Source organism: Phodopus roborovskii, unplaced genomic scaffold, assembly GCF_943737965.1.
Source record: "Phodopus roborovskii unplaced genomic scaffold, PHOROB, whole genome shotgun sequence".
In the NCBI taxonomy this organism is placed as follows: domain Eukaryota; kingdom Metazoa; phylum Chordata; class Mammalia; order Rodentia; family Cricetidae; genus Phodopus; species Phodopus roborovskii.
In genome coordinates this window covers 172,019-193,643 of record NW_026126141.1, presented here as the reverse complement: position 1 = coordinate 193,643, position 21,625 = coordinate 172,019, and the positions used below count along the sequence as shown (strand labels likewise).

Below are 21,625 nucleotides of genomic sequence, written 5' to 3'. Positions count from 1 at the left end.
GAATGGGCAGGAGAAGAGCAGTGGTCTCAGGGCCATGGTGGAGATAAAGGAGTTGTACAGCAGACACAAACTTCCCACAAGCTGTGGTGTGTCTGCCTGGCTAGGCAAGACAACCACTTGTTCAGGTATGGTTGGGGAAGGGAATGTCATCTGCTGTCTGGGTGAAACCCAGGTCCTGTGAAAATCCTGATCCCACTTCTGACACCAGGTCCCGTGGTTTAGTAAGGATAACAGGATAAACAAATAGGCTGAATGGATGTTTATTCAGGGAGAAATAACTTACAACATAGACAGATAAACACTAGCAGGTTCCTGGTCCCAAGGATGCCTCTGGATCCTCTCCTGTCTGCGTTCCACCAGCAAGAGGGTGCTCCTGGGCTCCTCCTCAGACCTAGTTCCCCAGGTCACTTCCACCCATGTCTCCACACCCATTGGGTGTGGTCAATGCCACAGACGCGGACAAAGTGAATATCTCCCTACAGATGCCCTAGAATTTGTGCTCTTCTTGCCTCAGACTGAATACTGAGATTGTAGACCTGCAACTTCATCTCTGCCATAAATATTTCTGTACCTGGAACTCTTTATTATATTAATAAGAGTAGTAAAATGGTAATCTCTACCTTTTCTGATTAATTCCTGTTGCTGTGGTAAAGCTCATAACTAAAATCACTTTGACGGAGAAAGGATTTGTTTGTTTACACATACCTATCACAGTCCACTGTGATGGGAAATCTGGGCATTTACTCAAGCAGGAACCTGCTAGAGAGAAATGGAGCAGAGGCCATATTTACCCTGGTTTCCCTAGCCTACTTTCTTATAACTCCAAGACCTAGACATGGCAATACCCACAATGAGCTGGGCCCTCCCACATCACTCACTAATCAGTAAAACGACCTATAGATTTGCAAACAGGCAAATGGAATGGGGATATCTTCTCAGTTGAGGTTACCTCTATGAAGTGATTCTACCTTGTGTGAAGATCATACAAATTAATCAGCATAACACATCACTGAGCATTTATTTTTAATTTTGGTAGTATTTGAAACAAGGTCTTCATAAGCTCAAAACCTTATGAGGGATAAAGCTAATTGATGGTAATATAGGATTAAAATTTTATTGTAATTAATATTTTTCCTAGAAAATGAATGCTAGTAGATGCTTATTTTACCACCCATTCTAATCCTGACATCAGGGATAAGTTTCAAAAGAGTAGGTAGTGGGGCCCTAGATGTTATAACTTAACATTTAAATCTGGATTTTTCAGTTCTTTCAAACAGGCAAAAAATGAAGAGGGTCGAAAATGCCTGGGAAAAATGATTAAAAATACAAACGAAATATATTTCTCTAGACAGGCATGCAGATACTACCTCAGAAAAATGTAAGGAGCTTCCAAAAGGACATGCCTTTCAAATTTGTAGGAATCCAGAGCAGTAGAAAAGGATACCCTCAGTGAGTTTCAAAGAAATAGTACCCTGGCCACTCTGTAAAGAGCTGTCTCTACAAAAAATGATGTCCCACTCTCCAAAGTTAGAACTGGTCTTCATCTCCAAAGATGGATGCCCAAAGTTCCCTGACAACAGTGCCATTCAAATGACATGAGAAATAATCAGGTACCAGAGTATCCTCTGAAGTGGCAGATAAGAGTACTAATTTTGATTTAATTGGAAGTTTGTTTGCTGTTTTAATTGATAACCAAGCACTCTTTTACTATAAGTATGTGAAGTAATCAGCGTTAATGGAAACTCTTCAAGACAAATTAGTTCTTTTCAATATCTGTCTTATCTATTGCTCAGTTATGTGACAGTAAGACAAGGAATGATTTTTGGGAATGCTCGCTTAAAAGGCCTGGTCAAACAGTAGCTAAAATAGGCAAAATACTCAGAAACTGCAAAGGATTAAAACAATTTACTGAGAGAATAGAAAATATTTTGCTTTTCTTCTGCATTATGTTTGACAGATACAACTTCCTAGTAATCACAGTGTGCATAATAACATTTTAAATATAGTTATTGAGATTATGCTATAACTACATTTCTACCTTCCTGTTCTCCACTCAAAATCATCCTCCATATCCCTCCCCACTGTTCTTCAAATTCATGAGCTCTTTTAGCACTATTAATTAGTCCATGCTTGTATATGTGTATATTTTTTATAAATATATGTTGCTTAACCTATATAACTTCTTTGAAATGTTTTTATAATAAAAATAGAAAAAAAACTGCTTAAAGATTATGGCTCTCAGTGCTGGAAAGAAGGCTGAGCTATGAAAGGTGCTTTATTTTCTCTTTAAGAAGACCTGCGATTGCTTCCCAGCACCCACATAACTCATAGCCATCTGTAACTCCAGTTCCACCAGATCTGATGTGTTCTTCAGAAACAAGGGATGTACATGGTGCACATACATACATGAAAGCCAAAAACTCATGAACATATTAAATAAATGGAATCTATGATAAATTAGTGAATAAAAATACTTGTGGTTTGCCATTGCTTTAGTCATGTCACACTTAAATGATTTTAATTTCCTGAGGAATGTCAATTGGCCAAATGAAAACCAGTCAAAGCCCCTATCACATACCTTTCTGCAAGGCCCCTTTCATTTCCTAGCTGCATACATTTCCAAGTGACTTTGTACTTTTGAGTGCCTATGTCCTCTTCTGTCCTCTTCGTAATTGGAGATGAACTGTAATTAAAAGAGTGAATGGGTCAGTGTCCTTGGAACTACAGCCTAATAAAGACAGTGAGTCTAATCTGTTGGAACAGTTGTTCCTCTTGTTTACAGGTGTGTAGTCTAGAACACAATGACTACTGGGAAGTCACATATGCAAATGTAGAGGGAAAATTCATGTGTCAGTGTTATTTTTTTATCCTTACTGGTATCCAATAGTCATGACCAAAATATAAGCCAATATATTATAGAATATGTAAAAACAAATACAATGGTTATTAATCTCAAAATAAAATATTACTTATGAATATTTTGGAAGGGCATGATGGAACATCCCTAAACTCCCAGCACTCTTCAGTGTTTCATGGTGGAATACAATCTCAAGATGACTAAGATACAGGGTGAGAATGTTTCAGAAATCATAAACAAGATAAAGAAAATACTATATTGCTACTTATCCAACCCCATTAGATATCACATTCTTTTTGGCTTGCATTTCAACCTTTTTGTAAAAGTAAAGGCACGATTAGAGTAATAACATATTTTTAAGAATTCATTAAAATTATTTTATGTATATTGTGTTGCCTGCATGTATGTCTACATACCAATTGCATTCTACTGTCCACCAAGGATAGAGGATGGTACTGGATCCTCTTGAAATGGAGAAAGAGATAGTTGCGACATGTCATATTAGTGCTCAAAATTGAACCCAGGCACTGAGAGAGAGAAACAACTCCCATTAAACCGCCAAGATACCCTCTAGCCTGAAGAAAAAGGAAATATATATATATATATATATATATATATATATATATATATATATATATATATATATATATATATATATATATAGAGAGAGAGAGAGAGAGAGGAGAGAATTAGGTGCCATGGAGCAGAATATATAGGTACTTGTATATTCACTTTTTCTACATTTGGGGACTTGAGCTCCTTTCTACATTGGATAAAACATTTTTGTTGCTGTATAATTCAATTAAAGTGTTGTTATTCTGTTAACAATCAAGAGCGAAATTAATAGCAATTCATTTCTGTAACTTTTTTGTTTAATTAATTTAAGGTAAAGTTCCATTATGCACCCCAGGTTGGCCTAGAATTTCTACACCTGTCTCAGTCTGATTACTGCAATTGTAGACCTGTACCATCACTCCTGCAATGAACTTTTGTATCTTATATACCTGGAAATAACAGATTTTCAATGACTTTGTCTGTGAGCTACAATGTGAGTGCTGGGAATTGAACCCAAATACTGAGGAAAAGCAGCCTTATCCTCTAAGACATATTGCTAACTAACTACAAGATGTTTTTCATTTATTTGTATGTATCTGTGTCTGTGAATTCATGCCATATGTATGTATGTGCCTACAAAGATCATAAGAAAGCATCAATTATTCCAGATCAGGAGTGGTAGGTAGTTGTGAACCATGTGAAATGGGTGTCTGGAACCACAATTACATATTCTAGAAGAGGAAAAAATGCTCTTAAGTTTGGAGTCATCTCAGCATCCCCATCATGAAACATTTATAACATCTGCTTGTTATTAAGCAATATGGAAAACTTTCCACAATTACAATTCAATATAGTACATAGTTGCTCTAAAATGATACGTACTATAAACTGTATTGATGTACTGATTGTGAATTGTTAATATGTTTTAGGAAGCTTTCCTTTCCTTTGCAGCTATAATCTCATCAACTGTTCCATTTACCTGGATCTGTATACACATCTGTGAGGAATTAACCAGGCTCTTTCATAGAGAATTGACACCTGTATCTATCCTATTTATACATGGAAATGGCTGTTCTAGACTTATCATTACTTCAATGACAGAGGATAGAAACTATTTCTCAAAGACAGAGAAAAGGGAAATTGATGGCATAGAGGTCTGAAAAAATGGGCAGAGAGTCTTAGTGGGATGTATCCCACTCTGAAAATCCTGAAAAGATTACATAGCAAGAGAAAGCAAATGAAATGCCACAGTCTCCCCACCACCATAAATAGTGTCAAGACACTAAAACATTAATGACTGAACACAGGTAGGCGAGATAAATGTGGTTTGGAATTTGATGATACAATAGGATTCTTAGAACTAGAAGTAGCCAATAATAGGTCAAGAGCTCAGAGCTCACTGTGAAGGCAAGGAGCCTCAAAGGACAAGTGAGAGGAGCTGCTTCCTTGGCCTACATAGTTGGCTGCCCTGCCCTGTCACGTCACCTACCATCAGATCACTTGACAGCAGCATCTCTGGTTAGTAGTGCTTCCATCCATCTTCATTTTACACACTGAATAATAAGTTCAGGATCTCATTCACATCAAAATTTACCACTGAACATATTCAGTATATAGTCCCATGACAGAACATTCACTTTTGTGTTGTGAAAGCATCACAACTTCCCATCTTTCCAACTAAAAATCTGTCCTACTGAGTGTCATTCCCTATTCTTCTTTCTCTTGTCCATTAGCAACCACCATTCTGGTTTGGGACTTGATGAAATGGAGCCCAAGGGACTTGCTTAGTAAAATCCTAGGGTATTTGAGATAATTTGATTGACTTATTACACTTAGCATAATGGTCTCTAGCATCATCTGTGCTGTCACATATGTGACAATTTCTATATTTCCCAAGAATATTATTATTAGTAATATTTTATAATCAGTATAATTAGATAAACATTTATCATAGTTTTACAATTTGAATATGAATTGTCCCCACAAAATGCTCATGTGTGAAATCTTTTAATTCTACCTGGGTAGTACTTTTTTGAAGGTTCTGGACAATTGGGATTGCATGTAGCTGGAGAAATTAGATAGTAGGAATTGTGCCTTTGAATATTCCATCCCTGATCATTTCTCTGCTTTGATTTCTGTTCACTATGAGGTGAATTGCTTCTGTGACCTGCTCCCACTACATCCTTCCTTTTCACACCCATATAATTAAAGGGTCTAAGTCTATAAACTGAAATATCTGAAACTATGACATGAACAAACTAATTCAGGCTACCCTTCAGTGGTTCTCTCTGGTATGTTGCTCAAAGCTGGAAGCCAACCAACAAATATGTTTCAAGTTACGGTGGTTCATTTTCATCACATTGTTAAAATAACACAATACTTGGTGAAAGAATTAATATGCTTAGTAGAAGCCATACTTGAGGTTTATATTTTACTGTTTAATTGTCCTCCATTGCCCCCTATAGCTCTCATCTATCAGTGTGCTGTGGGAGACATGCTTGTGAGGTCCAAATCTCTTGTCATAAAAGGGAATTATCTTTCATGCTACTATGTTCTGAGCAGTCCTTCTGGTTCTTCTAATCGCCCCTCCTACACACACACAGCTGTCCTTTCTTCTACCTCATGAAATTCCATAACCCATTTCCATTTCCAAAGGTGTCAGCACATCCATGGACCATTACATTCATTTGGCAGAAGGATTGGCCCACAAAAACAGTGGATTCTTTTTTCTCTATAATTGTCTTTTGTTTTTCTTTTAAAAAGTCTCATTTTCATACCAAAAAAACAATGGGTTCTTGAAGCTGAAGTCAACAGGATCTGTCTGATTAGAGCATTTTCCATAGAGAAATAGTCTCTATTCCTTTATCTCACCAATCTTCGGAGAGCTGAAGCAGTTCATAAATTACTTAAAATCACTAATTCAATCATAAGTATTTGTTTTCTTTTCAATTCTATTCCTATAAATATATCCCATTATCCAGATGTAGAGAACAGCAAGCACATCACAGCTTCAAGGGCAGTCAGGGATCCTGAATGATCTTAGAGGGTGTTCAAGCCTATATAATAATGGTCCTTCTCAAATCAAACAAAACAATCACAAGAAAAAAGAATGCCTTCATTAATTACTTGAACATGAAAGTATTAATTAGGGGCTTGCTTACAGTTTCAGAGGGTTAACCTATTCTCTTCATAGTACAAAATGTGGCAGCAGGCAGAAAGCCATGGAGTTGGAGAAGTATCTGAGAACTTCACAGCCTTATCCTCAAGAAACAGGTAGCGGTGAGAAAGGCACACACACACACACACACACACACACACACAGAGAGAGAGAGAGAGAGAGAGAGAGAGAGAGAGAGAGAGAGAGAGAGAGAGAGAGAGAGAGAGAGAGAGATACCAAGCATGGCGGCATGTTGTGAGCTCTTTTAAATCCTAAAGTTCACCCATACTGACAAACTGCCTCTGACAAATACATACCTTCTAATCCTTTTCAATTAGTTCACCAACCAATTGGAGATTAAACATATACCTACATGAGGCTATAAGGACCATTATTATTAAAACCAACACATTTCACTATTTTGCTCTCATAAGCTTGTAACTATAGAATCCAAATGTATTTGGATAAAACTCAAAAGTACCCATACTCTTTCCTTCCCAACATGGTTTAAGAGTCCAGTTTCTAAACTTTCTGAGACAGAAAGCAATTTCTTAATTATAACACCCTGTAAAATAAGAACAAAATACATACTTCCAACGTAGAGTGGCACAGAATACGCATTCCCATTCTAAAATGGAGGAAAGGTGCATAGTGAGGGAAAATACTGGACCAAAGGAAGACTAAAACACAACAGGAAAAACTCCAAATTCTGCATCTCCATGTCTAGCATCAAAGTATCCTTCAGATTTCCAACTTCCATCATCTTTGTCAACTGCAACACACTTGTCTCTCTTGGGTTGGTTTCACATCCTCTTAGAAGGTCTTTTTGGTGGATATCCCTCAACAATGGCATCGCCATTATGTCAGGATCTCCAACCAAATCTAGGCCTCTCTTTCACAGCTTCACACAATGGTCTCTCTAAGCCTCAGTGCAGAGACATCCCTGCAAACTCTTGGGCAGCTTTCTTTAACCATGGAGAAAAATTCTACAACCCCTTTCCTATACTCTTCTAAACTCTAAATTCAGAGCAATGAGGCCAAAGTCACAAAGTACTTCTGCTTGCTGGGTCACGAAATGAAATTGGGACCATCCTTGGTTTGCATTTGTATAAGCTCTTAGTTGTTGATGGTTAAATTTAAGCTTAAGCTTTCCTTTAATTCCTTTCAAAAGTGGGAAGTAAAGTTGGGTGGGGTATTGTCCTGAGGGAACCACTCCTTTTATTCAGTTTAGTTATATGCCTTACTTTAAGGTTTTTTTTTTTTTTTTTTTTTTTTTTGTCCTTAAGCAAGAGATTTGGCTCCAACATTGCATTTCTTTTTCTTTTTTTAAAATTTGTTATAGATTTTAATAATATTGTTTTTCAATTAAAAATTGTTCTTTATAATTTCTTTTTATATATTATTATTTTTATTTAAATTTGAAAAAACCTTGTTTTACATGTCAATCCCAGTTCCTCCACCCTCATCTCCTACCCTGTCCCCCTCCCAACACCAATACCATCCACTTTTTGCTGCCCAGGGTGAGGATTCCCATGGGGGATCTTCAAAGTCTGTCATATTATTTGGAGCAGAGCCTAGTCCCTCCCCCATGTGTATAGGATGAGAGTACCCTTTATGTGGAATGGCCTCTCAAAGGACATTACTAGGGATAAATACTGATCCACTACCAGAGGCCCATAGACTTCCCAGGCCTCCTAACTATCACCTACATTAAGGGGGAATGGGTCAATCATATTCTGGTTTCCCTGCTATCAGAGTGGAGTCTATAGACCCCCCTTTGTTCAGGTCAGTTGTTTCTGTGGGTTTTTGCAGCCTGGCCTTGACCCTTTTGCTCATCACTCATCCCTCTCTGCAACTGGATTCCATGACTTCAACTCAGTGTTTAGCTGTTTGTGTCTACTTTTGATTCCATCACTGACTAGATAAAGGTTCAAGGATGGCATATATAATATCATTAGATAGTCATCAATTTCGTTATCACGGAAGGGCATTTAAGATAGCCTTTCCACTATTGCTTAGATTGTTAGCTGGGGTCATCCTTGTAGAACACTGGACATTTTCCTAGTGCTAGATTTTTCTTTAAACCTATAATGGCTCCACTTATTATGGTGTCTCTTTTCTTGCTCTCCATTATTCTTTCCCTGACTCAATCTTCCTGCTCCATCATGTCCACCTCTCCACTCCTCTTCTCTGTAACTCCCTCTCCTCTCCCCCCGCCCAGTGCTCACACTCCCAATTTGCTCAAGAGATCTTGTCTCTTTCCCCTTCTCCAGGGGATCATGTATGTCTCTCTTAGGGTCCTCCTTTTTTCCTAGTTTTCCTGGCAATGTAGATTGTAGGCTGATAATCCTTTGCTTTATGTCTAAAAGCCATATATGAGTGAGTACATATCATGTTTGCCTTTTTGTGACTGGGTTGCCTCACTCAGGATGGTTTCTTCTAGTTCGATTCATTTACCTGTGAAATTCAAGATTCCATTGTTTTTTCCAGTGAGTAGTACTCCATTGTGTAAATGTACATTTCCCCTACCCATTCATATGTTGAGCATTTAGGTTGCTTCCAATTCTGGCTGTTACAAATAATGCTGCTATGCCATAGTTGAACATTGTTGTATGAATGTGCATCTTTTGGGTATATGGCTGAGAGTGGAACTACTGGATCTTGAGGTAGACTGATTCCCATTTTCCTGAGAAACCCCCATACTGATTTGAAAAGTAGCTGTAAGAGTTTGCACTCCCACCAGCAATGGAAGAGTACTCCCATTTCTTTACATTCTCTCCAGCATAAACTTTCATTGGTGTTTTTTATTTTAACCATTCTCACAGGAGTAAGATAGTATCTCTGAGTTGTTTTGATTTGCATTACCCTGATGGCTAAAGATATTGAACACGTTCTCTTTTTTCTTCTTTTTAATTTTATTTATTCCCTCACTCCTATGCCCCCTGGCCACACTTCCAACCCATTCCCCCACACTCCAATCTGTCAAGTCATTTGAGTAGGGAGTAGGCCCTCCCTCCTGCCTCTAGGTTAAGGGAGTAACCCTACATGTGGAATGTGCTCCCAAAGTCCTTTTGTGCCCCAGGGATCTATATTGGTTTCCACTGTCAGAGGTCCCTTACACTGACCAGGCCTTTTAATGAAGACCCATGTTCAGGGGATCTGAATCATTCCAATGCTGTTTACCCAGCTATCAGTATGGGGGAGCTGTCTCTGTGGGTTTCTGTAGTCTGGTCTTTTGCCTATTTTCTTATCACTTATCTCTCTCTGCATCTGGATTCCAGTTTGGCTCAGTGTTTAGCTGTGGGTGTCTGCTTCTGTTTCCACCAGCTACTAGATAAGAGCTCCATGATGGTAGATAAGTTAGTTATCAACTTCAATATCGGTAAGCACATTCAAAGTAGCCTTTCCACTGTTGCTCAGATTGTTAGTTGGGGTCAGTCTTGTAAGTCTCTGGACATTCCTCTAGAGTTAGTTTTCTCTTCAAACCTATAATGGCTCCCTCTTTTAGGGCATCTCTCTTTTTTTCTCTCTCTCATCTATTCCTCCCCTGCCTCAATTTTAATGGGCCCGGTGTGCTTACCTCTTCTCCTGTTCTCTTTCTTCTAGCTCCTTCTCCACTCACTTTCCCCCATCTCTCAATATGCTCAGGAGAGGGAACTTGTATGGGCCTTGTATAAATCTCTTAGGTCCCTCCTTATATCCTACTTTCTCTTGTGGTGTGAATTATAGACTGGTGATCCTTTGCTATAGGTATAAAATCCATATATAAGTGAGTACATAACACATAATTCTTTTTGTGACAGGGTTACCTCTATCAGGATGGTTTTTTCGAGTTCCATCGACTTGCCTATGAATTTGAAGATTTCATTGTTTTTCCCCCCACTGAGTAGTATTCCATTGTGTAAATGTGTCACATCGTCTTTATCCATTCTTCAGTTGAGGGGCATCTAGGTAGCTTCTGGGTTCTTGCTATTACAAATAATGCTGCTATGCACATAATTGAACAGATGTCCTTGTTGCATGAATGTGTATCATTTGGGTATACCTGTGGTAAACTGATTCCCATTTTCCTGTGGAACCACCATACTGATCTCCAAAATGGCTGTACAAGTTTTCACTTCCACCAGTAGTGGAGGAGTGTTCCCCTTTATCCTCCCCAGCATAAGTTGTCATTGGTGTTTCTAATTTTAGACATTCTGGCAGGAGGTATCTCAGAGTTGTTTTGATTTGTATTTCCCTGATAGCTAAGGATATTGAACACTTTCTTAAGTGTCTTTCAGGGTATTTGATTTCCTCTATTGAGAATTCTCTCTTCAGGTCTATACCCCGTATTTTTTTTTTAATAGGGTTGTTTGGTGTTTTGTTGATTAGTTTCTTGAGTTCTTTGTGTTTTTTGCAGATCATCCCTCTGCTAGATGTAGGATTGGTGAAGATCTTTTGTGGGCTGTCATTTGGTCTTATCAACTGTGTCCTTTGCCTTACAGAAGCTTCTCAGTTTGAAGAGGGCCCATTATTAATTGTCGATCTCAGTGTCTGTGCTACTGTTGTTATGTTCAGGAAGTGGTCTCCTGTACCAATTTGTTCAAGCGTATCTCCTACTTTCTCTTCTAAGAGGTTCAGTGTGGCTGGTTTTATGCTGAGGTCTTTGATCCATTTGAACTTGAGTTTTGAGCATGGCGATAGACATGGGTCTATCTACAGTCTTCTGCAAACCATCATCCAGTTGTGCCAGCACCATTTGTTGAAGGTTCTTTCCTTTTTCCATTTTATACTTCTAGCTGTTTTGTAAAAAATCAGGTGTCCATATATGTGTGGGTTAATATCAGGATTTTCAATTCCATTCAATTGTTCTACCTGTCTATTTTTGTGACAATACCAATCTGTTATGCCTTGTGAAGTTCATTTATTGTACAGTGTTATTTTGGCTATCTTGGGTCATTTGTTGTTCCAAATATTGTTAGTATTATCCTTTCAAGGTCAGTGAAGAAATGGAAAACCTTCTTAAGAGTCTTTCAGGAATTTTACATTCCTCTATGGAGAATTCTTTATTTAGTTCTGTACCCCACTTTTTTATTAGATTATTTGGTGTTTTGGTAGCTAACTTCATGATTTCTTTGGATAATTTGAAATCAGCCCTTTGTCAGGTGTAGGGTTGATAAATATATTTTCCCATACTGTGGGCAGCCATTTTGTCTTGTTCACTGTGTCCTTTGCCTTACAGAAGCTTTGCAATTTCAAGAGATCCCATTTATTAATTGTTAATCTCAGCATCTGTGTACTATTGTTTCATTTAGAAAGTCATCTCATGTAACAGTTCGTTCAAGGGTACCTCTGTAGTTGTCTTCTAATAAGTTCAGTGTGGCTGGATATATGTTGAGTTCTTTGATCCATTTGGACTTAAGTTTTGTGCATGCTGATAGATATAGATCTATCTGCAGTTTTGCACAAGTCAGCATCCAGTTATGCAAGCACCATTTGTTGAAGATGCTTTCTTTTTCTGTTGCGTAATTTTAGCTTCTTCATCAAAACCCAGGTATTCCTAGGTATGTGGGTTAATATCAGGGTTTTCAATTCAACTTTATTGAACACCATGCTGTTTTCAGGACTGTAGCTCTACAGTAGAGTTTGAAGTCAAGGATGGTAATGACTCCTGAAGTTCCATTATTGTACAGCATTGTTTGGCTATCCTGGGTTTTTTGTTTACTATGTAAAATTGAGCATTGTCCTTTCAAGGTCTGTGAAGAATTGTGCTGAAATTTTAATGAGGATTGCATTGAATCTCTAGTTTGCTTTTGGCAAGATTGCCATTTTTACTCTGTTAATCCTACCTATCCAAGAGCATGGGAGAACTTTCTATTTTCTGGTATCTTCTTTAATTTCTTTCTTTAAAGACTAAAAGTTCTTATTGTATAGGTCTTTAACTTGTTTGGTTAGTTACCCCCTAGATATTTAATGTTGTTTGTAGCTATTGTAAATGGTGATTTCTCGGATTTCTTTCTCAGATTCTTTTTTGTGTGTATTATGGTCAGGCTACTAATTTTTTGAGTTACTTGTCCTGCAATGTTTATCAGCTGTAGGAGTTCTCTGTTAGAGTTTTTGGTCACTTATGTAAACTATCATATCATCTGCAAAGAGTGAAAGTTTTACTTCTTCCTTTATGATTTGTACCCCTTGATCTCCTATTGTTGTTTTATTGTTGTAGCTAGAACTCCAAGTACAAGATTGAAGAAATATGGAGAGAGTGGAAAGCCTTGTCTTGTTCATGATTTAGAAGAATCAATCAACTTGAGTTACTCTCCATTTAGTTTGATGTTGTCTGTTGATTTGATGTATATTGTTTTTATTATGTTTAGGTATGTTATGTACTTTCCTGTTATCCCTGACCTCTCAAGACCTTTATCATGAATGGGTGTTGGATTTTGTCAAAGGCTTTTTTACCATCTATTGAGATGATGGTGTGGTTTTTCATTTTCATTTTTTTTTTCATATGGTGGATTCCATTGATGATTTTATTTATTTATTTATTTATTTATTTATTTACTTTTTACTTATTATTTTACATGCTGATCCCAGTTCCCTCTACCTCCCTTTCTCCAGTCCTACCCCCCTCTTACTTTCTCTGCCCCTCACATGCAACCTGGCCACCTTCCCCTCCCCTCCCCCTACCCAAATTCCACATGTAGGGTAACACCATCCAGGTGGGGTCATGCAGATCTGTCAAGTAATTTGAAGTAGGGACTAGGACTTCTCTTCTGTCTCTAGGTTAAGGCAGTTATCCCTCCATGGGGGATGTGCCTGCAAGGTCCTTTTTGTGCACTGGGAATACATCCTGGTTCCACTGTCTGAGGTCCCTTAGACTGTTCAGTCCTTCTGGCTGAGACCCATATTCAGGGGGGCCTGAGTCAGTCCCATGCTGGCTTCCCAGCTATCAGTCTGGGGGCCTGTTAGCTCCTTCTTGTTCAGGTCAGCTGTTTCTATGTGTTTCTGCAACCTGGTCTTGTCCTCTCCCTCTGAGTGAGACAGACAGACACACACACACAGACACACACACACACAGAGAGAGAGAGAGAGAGAGAGAGAGAGAGAGAGAGAGAGAGAACATAAAAGAGGGAGCCATTATTGGTTTGAAGAGAAAACTGAACCTAAAGAAAGGTCTAGAGACCTACAAGACTGCCGCCAACTAACAGTTTGAGCAACCTTGGAAATGCTACCATAAATTCTCTTCCCGGATAGTGAGATCAACAACTAACTTATTCAATATCATGGAGCCCTCATCTAGTACCTGTTGGAAACAGAAGCAAATACCCATGCCTAAACACTGAGTCGAACCATTGATTGATTTTCATATGCATCCCTAGGATGAAGCCAACTTGGTCATGGTGGTTGATTTCTCTGATTTATTCTTGGATTTGACTTGCTAGTATTTTATTGAGTACTTTTATATCAATGTTCAGGGGGAATATTGCTCTGTAGTTCTCTTTCTTAGTTGTGTCTTCATGTGGCTTGGGTACCAAGGTAATCGTAGCTTTCTAAAAAGAGTTTGGAAATGAATGTCCTGTTCCTATTGTGTAGAACACTTTGAGGAGTATTGGTATTATCTTTTCCTTGAATTTTTGGTAGATTAGCACTGAAACCATGTGGCCCTGGGCTCTGTTTAGTTGAGAGACTGTTGGTGATTGCTTCTATTTCATTAGGGGTTATAAGTTTACTTAAAATCCTTTTCCATTCTTGATTTAATTTTGTTAAGTGATAAGTATCCATAAAATTGTCTTTTGGTATGTCCCCCTTTTAACATCTGATTTTGTTAATTTGCATGTTCTCTCTCTGCCTTTTGGTGAGTTTGGATAAATGTTTATATATCTTGTTGATTTTCTGGAAGAACCAACTCTTTGTTATATTGATTCTCTGTATTATTTTCCAGTTTCTATTTTATTGATTTCAGTTGTGCTGTTAATTCTCTAATGTGACTATTATAAATTTTATTCATGTGGGCACTTAGTTCTTTGCTTTCAAAGTATCTCATAAGTTTGATTATGTTGTGTCTTCAGTTTCATTGAATTCTAAGAAGTCATCAATTTCTTTCCTTATTTCTTGATCCAGCAATGGTACAATTACACATTCTTCAATTTTCATGAGTTTGTAGGGTTTCTGCAATTTGTGTTGTTGAATTCTAACTTTCAAACACGGTGGTCTGATAAGATACAGGGGCTTATCCCAATTTTTTTATGCCTATGTGGTTTGTTATATTGCCAATTATGTGGTCACTTTTAGAGCAGGTTCCATATGGTGCTGAGAAGAAGGTATATTCTTTTGTGTTTGGAAGGAATGTTCTATAAAAGTCTGTTAAACCCAATTGGGTCATGACTTCTGTTAGGTCCTTTGTTTCTTTGTTAATTTTCTGTCTTGTAGACTTGTCTAGTGTTGAAAGTGGGGTGTTGAAATGTTCCACCATAAGTATGTGGGGTTTTATTACTAAAACTCAAATTACACATGTTTCCTTTACAATTGTGGGTGCCTTTGTATTGGGGCATAGATGTTCAGAATTTAGACTTCATCTTGACGGAATTCTCCCATAATGAATAAGAAAGTACTGTCTTCATATCTTTTGATTGATATTAGTTTAAAGTCAATTTTGGTAGATATTAGGATAGCTAGACCTGCTTGTTTATTGGGTCCATTTGATTGGAAAATCTTTTCCCTACTCTTAACTCAGGTAATGTATGTCTTTGAAGTTGAGGTGTTTTTCTTGTATGCAGGAGGATAGATTCTGTCTTTGTGTCTTTGTTTTCATTCTTTTAGTCTGTGTCTTTTTATAAACTAGTTAAGACCATTAATATTGAGGGATATTAATGACCATTTTTAATTCTTGTTTGTTTTGGATTTGTTGGTGGTGGTGGTATTGCATGTGGATTTCCACCATTTATTTTTATTTATTTATTTATTTATTTATTTATTTATTTATTATGGCTGTTGGTAAAGTGGGATTATCTATTGCCTATGGTTTTTTTTGGGGGGGTGTAGTTGACTTACTTGGATTGGAGATTTCCTTCCAGAACTTTCTGTAGGGCTGGATTAGTTGACAAGTATTGTTTAAACCTGTTTATGTTGTGGAATATCTTGTTTTCTCCATCTATACTGATTGAAAGCTTTGCTGGGTATAGTATTCTGTGCTGGCATCCATGGTCTCTCAGTGTTGGTAGAATGCCTATCCAGGACCTTCTGTCCTTTAGAGTTTCCATGGAGAAGCCAAGAGTAATTCTGACAGCTTTGCCTTTATATGTTGCTTGGCATTTTTCCTTTGCTACTCTTAATATTCTTTCTTTATTCTGTATGTTTTGTATTTTGATTATTATGTTGCAGGGGGACATTTTTGTGGTTCACTCTATTCAGTGTTCTGTAAGCTTCTTGTACTTTTATTGACATGTCTTTCTTTAGGTTGGGGAAGTTTTCTTCTATTACTTGTTTTAATATATTTACTGCAATTTGAGTTGGGTTTCTTTACCTTCTTTTATACCTATTATTGTTAGGTTTGACCTTTGCACAGCATTCCATATTTCCTGGATATTTTGTATTAGGGACTTGTTGGACATAAGATATTCTTTTTTCAATGAATCTATTTCTCCTAGTGTATCTTCAACTCCTGAGATTCTCTCTTCCATGTCTTATATTCTGTTGGTTATGCTTACATCTGAAGTTCCTGTTCATTTACCCAGCTTTTCTATTTCCACCATTTCCTCAGAATATGTATTATCATATGTATTATTATTATTATTATTATTATTATTATTATTAATTTATTTATTTATTTAAACTTTCAAACTTTGCACTGTTTGAATTGTTTCTTGCAATTTTTGGTTTGTATTTTCTTCCATTTCTTTAAAGGATTTTCTCATTTCCTCTTTTAGGGACTCTATCTTCTTCATGAAGTTATTTTTAGGTCATTCTCTCCCACTTCATCTGTGTGGGTAAGCTCAGGTCTTGCTGGTGTTGAGTTCCTAGACTCAGATGGTGCCATATTGTTCTTTCTGCTTTTGACTATGTTTTTATACTGTTGTCTACCCAGCCCTTCTTCCAGTGGGTGCCAGTGGGGTCTCTCCATCTCCTGGTGGGTATGGGAACAAGGTTCTCTTCTAGAGGGTGCAAGAAGATTCAATACTCTAAGGGATCTCCTCTTCCAGTGGGTGGTGGCAGGACTAGGGCATTGGAAGACTCTGGAAGGGCTTGTCCACTGGGAATCGTTAGCCCATGCATAGTCCACTGTCCTCAGGAGGTTCTCACCTGGGCATTGGAAGGCAGGCTCCTGCCATGGGTGAAGGCAGTTCCAGGATGCTGGCAGGCTGTGGACAAAATGGTCCATCTGGAAGGGCTCTCCCATGTGCCCACAGGCCCTAGACCTCAGGAGGCTCTAAGTATGGCCCCTAAAGGTAGGCTGGAAACAGGCCCAAGCTCACCTCCTCCCATGTTTGGAGGTGGGACTAGGATACAGGCAGACTCTGGTCAGCAGTGATCGGCTCCCCCACACATACAGTCCCCAGTCCTCAGGAGGCTCCCAACATTTCATTTCTTGATACTCCTTTTCTACTCAAACCATACATTTTGTATTTCTCTTTGTTCTGTTGCCACCTTTTCATTTGAGATCTACATAGGAATGATCACTAATAAACACATGTCAGTCAATACTAAGCTGTCTGGAAATCTCTTCTTCTAACAACATTAATCTAAAATTCTTCCATTTACTCCAGACATACTTTTTGTACAAGGGCAAAAGTCAGCTACATTGTTTCTCAATCTATTTCAGGAATGGTCTCTAGGACAGAACAAAATATTCTTCCCCCGAAACCTCTTATGCTGGGCTTACATTGCTCTCAGATCTGCTCTCATTGAAGCTCTTGCCAGGATCATCCATTAAACCCTATAAAAATTTCAACTGATTTTCTTGGGCAAAGTCCCAAAGTCTTTTACATTCTACTGATAAGCAGATGGGATAAGCCTGTCACATTGGCCTATTCCTGATTCCAACTTCCATCTTAGTTATCGTTCTATTGATATGAAGAAATACCATGATCAGAGCTAAGACTCTATACACCCTCTTTAAAGTTTTGCAAGGACAGATTAGTATAACTTCTCTTGTTTAACTCTGTTTACCTCAACCTATATGTACCATTTACCTGGCTCTAACCAAGCCTGTTCATGTTGGGCTTTCATATCAGACCAGGTCTCAATCAACGGCTGATATTTAATCTCCCCATTTCTAACATTTGCAATTTTCCTTTTTATTAAGTTTAGGGGAAATTGTTCTGATGAAAGCTCTACCTGAGCCTATGGCATCCATATACCCAAAGAGTATGGGGTGATTAGGCAGAAACCTCATTTCTCTCTCTCTCTCTCTCTCTCTCTCTTCTTCCCAGGCCCTGATACCCTTGGAGAGCCCGACAAACAGAGGCTACTCACCTTAGAAAGCCCACAAAGAATTGACCCCTCCCCCTGAGAGGCTCAGAACCACTCCCTCGGGGTGTTTAAACTTACCCCACAGAAAACTGACAATATTTTTTTTTGATCTTTCTTCCCCATCTTTTTTTTTTTTGTTTTTTGCAAGAACATTTTACCAATTAAATGTGGGCTTTTTCTAATTCTGTTTGATTTGTTCTGATTTGGATTGCTGCATTTGTGGAGAGGCTTTTCAGGATGCAGAAACTTTTCAGATATGTCCTGAAAGAATGCTTGCTCATATGTGTTTTCATCTTTTTATCTTTTGCTCACTAATGACATATCTGTTTATATATGCCCATATTGACTAGGGAAGAGACAATCTTCAGTAAGTAAAACCCAGAAACCATGCAACAAGGGCAATATATTGAAATTAACAAAAGATAATTAAAAGCTAAACCAATATTTCCTTGAAAATGCTGCTTCTTGATGAATGAAAGTGGAGATGTTTTAACAACTTTGTTTCTAGTACTTACATTTTACTAATTCAGTGGATACTGGACTTTAATGAACTGAGTAGTTTTTAGCATACCTTGAAATGCATCATTAAACTTTCTTCTTCAGGGAATAAAAATGGGCATATATGTAGAGACTACCTAAAAGGTAATACTACAAAAAACACACCGAAGTGTATATACGGATGTAGATAAGTGAAAGTGTATTTCACTAATAAGCAAAATTAGATGAACTCTACCTGGACAACACACACACACACACACACACACACACACACACACAAACTGCAAGTGTCACCATCATAAAAATAGTCCTTACACAAGTTATGTATTGTGATCATGCATATAACCTCAGCTCTGGAAGTCTGAGAAAGGGTTGTTTAATGTCTGAGATCAATGTCAACAACATATAAATCTGGAAAAAATTTAGTTTGTATTGTAAAAACCTGTCCAATATAAACAAACATACAAACAAAAATAGCAAAGCAAAAAAAAAAAATCAATGACAGAAACAATGTGACAGACTTTTCTAGCTTAAAACAAACAGAGACCAATGTGATTCCAAGGATTCAAATTTTATCATATTCAATATCTGTCAAACATATTTTAAGATAGACCAAAGTAAGTGCAAACATGAATGAATAGATACAACTTATGCTGTGTGTTTTCCTTTGTGTTCATGGCATGAAATCCTGTTTTTTAAAAACCCACTTACTAGAGAAAGGATTTATTTGCCTCACATTTCCAGGTCAAGATCCGTCAATCTGGACAAGTCAAGATGGCAAGAACATGAAGTAACTAGACACATGACATCCACAGTCCAGAAGAGGGAGCAATGAATTAATGCATTCCTTTCAGCACTCAGATGCACCTCTATACTCACATGCAGCTCATAATCCCCTTCCTGGAGAATTGTGCTACCCACACTGGTTAGGTCTTCCTACTTCACTTAATATTATCAAGATAATTCCTCACAGGTAGGCCTACAGACCAATCTAATCTAGATGATTCCTCACTGAGAGGCCCTTCTACGGTCATTCTTATATTTTTTTCAATTAGACTATCAAAACTAAACATAAATCTATGAATGTACTTATGTGTTGTACAATTGCCTAAGGGTGAGCATGATCCATGTTCACAAGTTTTCACATATTTCACATATTTCAAGTATTACAATGAAATGGGTTGCTTTAAGATAATATTGAATATATTTAAGTTAATTTTCTATTATTTTACGAGTTTTCATTCATTTACTGTCTTTCAGTATTGATGTGTTGGTGTATTGTACACAGCCAATGAGAAGGAAGTTATAAAGAAGCTGAAAAATTCCGTATTTTCTAGTGGGTATGTAAAATTCATCCAACTGATGTGAAACAGTTTTGTAAATTCTACAACACAAATTGTATGAACTTGACACCTATCTTCCCCAAGTTGAATGCCTTAGTATATACTCAACAGAAGTGACAACACAATGAATGAATACAAAGTCTCATATATGCATTCTGATTCATATGATAATGTTTCTAACAGGCAAAGCTTTAAGACTAATCCAAATGTCCAAGACAAGTGAATGAACAGGCAGTCTGACACTTAACTTTGCTGGGATACTAGTCAGTATGAAAGAGGACAAACTTTCTCACATGCTAACCATTGGTGGTCCTTCAAAACATCGGTGTCAAGACTCATGTCTCTAATAGTAGTCCTTTGGATAGAAATTCAGCAGGATTTCCAGGAGCTCAGTGCCAGGTTTAGGGCACAGTTCCAGGGTAGTCAGCAATGTAGAATATATCGTATCTCAAAAAATTATACCAGGTGAAAAGGGTGAGCCCCAAACATCTTTATAATGCCACTTTGCATCCTTACTGTTGGCATATATTTGCAAAGAGTAGATATAGCATGAATCATTTTATTGAGTTCTTAAATTTCAAGCAATCTTCCATTTGCCGACTGACTTATACTGTGATGACCATTGTGATGACTAGATAATTTTGACCAAATGCCATTGTGACTAGACCAAGTGCAAGTTTTAAGAGGATTGGTGGATTATCAACCTGCCTGGACATATTGCCACAGGGGCCTTCTCTGTTTGCTTAGACCACATTCCTAGTGGGAGATCTCCAGGGCAAAGGGCCCTTTCTCAAATAACCATCCCCCTGAGTACACTGTCCAAGTTCTGAGAACCTATCCTTATCCTGTCCTATATTTCTTTTCAGTTGCTGATTATCTGCTGTCACCATCATTATGATCAAAAAACGTTGCAATCGCCAAATGGGGGGTTTTGCTTTGACCACAGTGGCATGGATAATTTGCTGCATCTCCATGGGCCTACCTCAGTGGCGAGTGTGGCGCTTTCAAGACCCTATTGCCTCTAAGCCTACCACAGCATTTGTGGGCATGTGGAGAGTCTGTGTTTTCCACCATGATGACAGCTTCAGCGATATCAGAATATGTCACCGATACAACTACCAAGACACCTTCATTCCTTTGGATATCCGAGTGGCCCAACAACTGCTACTGGTTTCTAGCTTTCTTGGGTTAGTTGGGAAAATTACCACCATTATTTCTCTTTGGAACGTATGCGTGGGAAGAGTGCATAAAAATTCCTCCTATAATCCATTCGGTCTCTCTGGGATTCTGAACATCATTGCTAGCAGCTTTGTTTGCCTTGCTGTATTTTTTAATTATGTATCCATCATAATCCAGGAGGAAATAGCATTCCCACCATCTTTCCATATGCCTTCCCACCCAGACACTCAGGAAATTGGAAGTGCTATGGCCTTGGCAGTTATAGCTGCAATTTTGTTTCTATTAAGTGGCACAATTTTGCTTTCTTCAAATATTCCCACAGGCAAGCCAGCACGTTCTAAAAATTAACAGTAAATTTCCACCTAACATAACATTCAAAATCCAAAGTTACCTGGAATGATAGCAATATTCTTCATGTGTCTACATAAATTTTTAAAGAATTCAAAACTGTGTTGGCCTCTTATCTTCTCTGTCTTTTATTTATGGTTTCAATACTTCATTGCTGGACATGGCCTTTCAAAGAATAAAATATAGTCCATTTGGTATTATCTAATCCGTGTTTTATTTACTGTTAACAAAAGTAAATAA

The 21,625-nt window shown here is 37.8% G+C and overlaps 1 protein-coding gene across 2 annotated transcripts in view; it reads left to right on the top strand.

The window, feature by feature from the left end:
- The window catches only part of LOC127218504 (claudin-34), a 38,661-nt gene extending 17,273 nt beyond the window's left edge, over positions 1-21,388 (top strand). Inside the window, exons 1-3 of one of the 2 annotated variants that reach the window (XM_051179539.1) lie at positions 4,876-4,930; positions 19,776-19,855; positions 20,725-21,388. In XM_051179539.1, the coding sequence (XP_051035496.1) occupies positions 20,753-21,385 (633 nt within the window). In that variant the 5' untranslated portion in view covers positions 4,876-4,930; positions 19,776-19,855; positions 20,725-20,752 and the 3' untranslated portion in view covers positions 21,386-21,388. Of the gene's footprint in view, positions 1-4,875; positions 4,931-19,775; positions 19,856-20,724 lie in introns of those variants that run through there. The other variant, XM_051179537.1, reaches the window with a different exon arrangement.
- Positions 21,389-21,625: the final 237 nt, after the last annotated feature.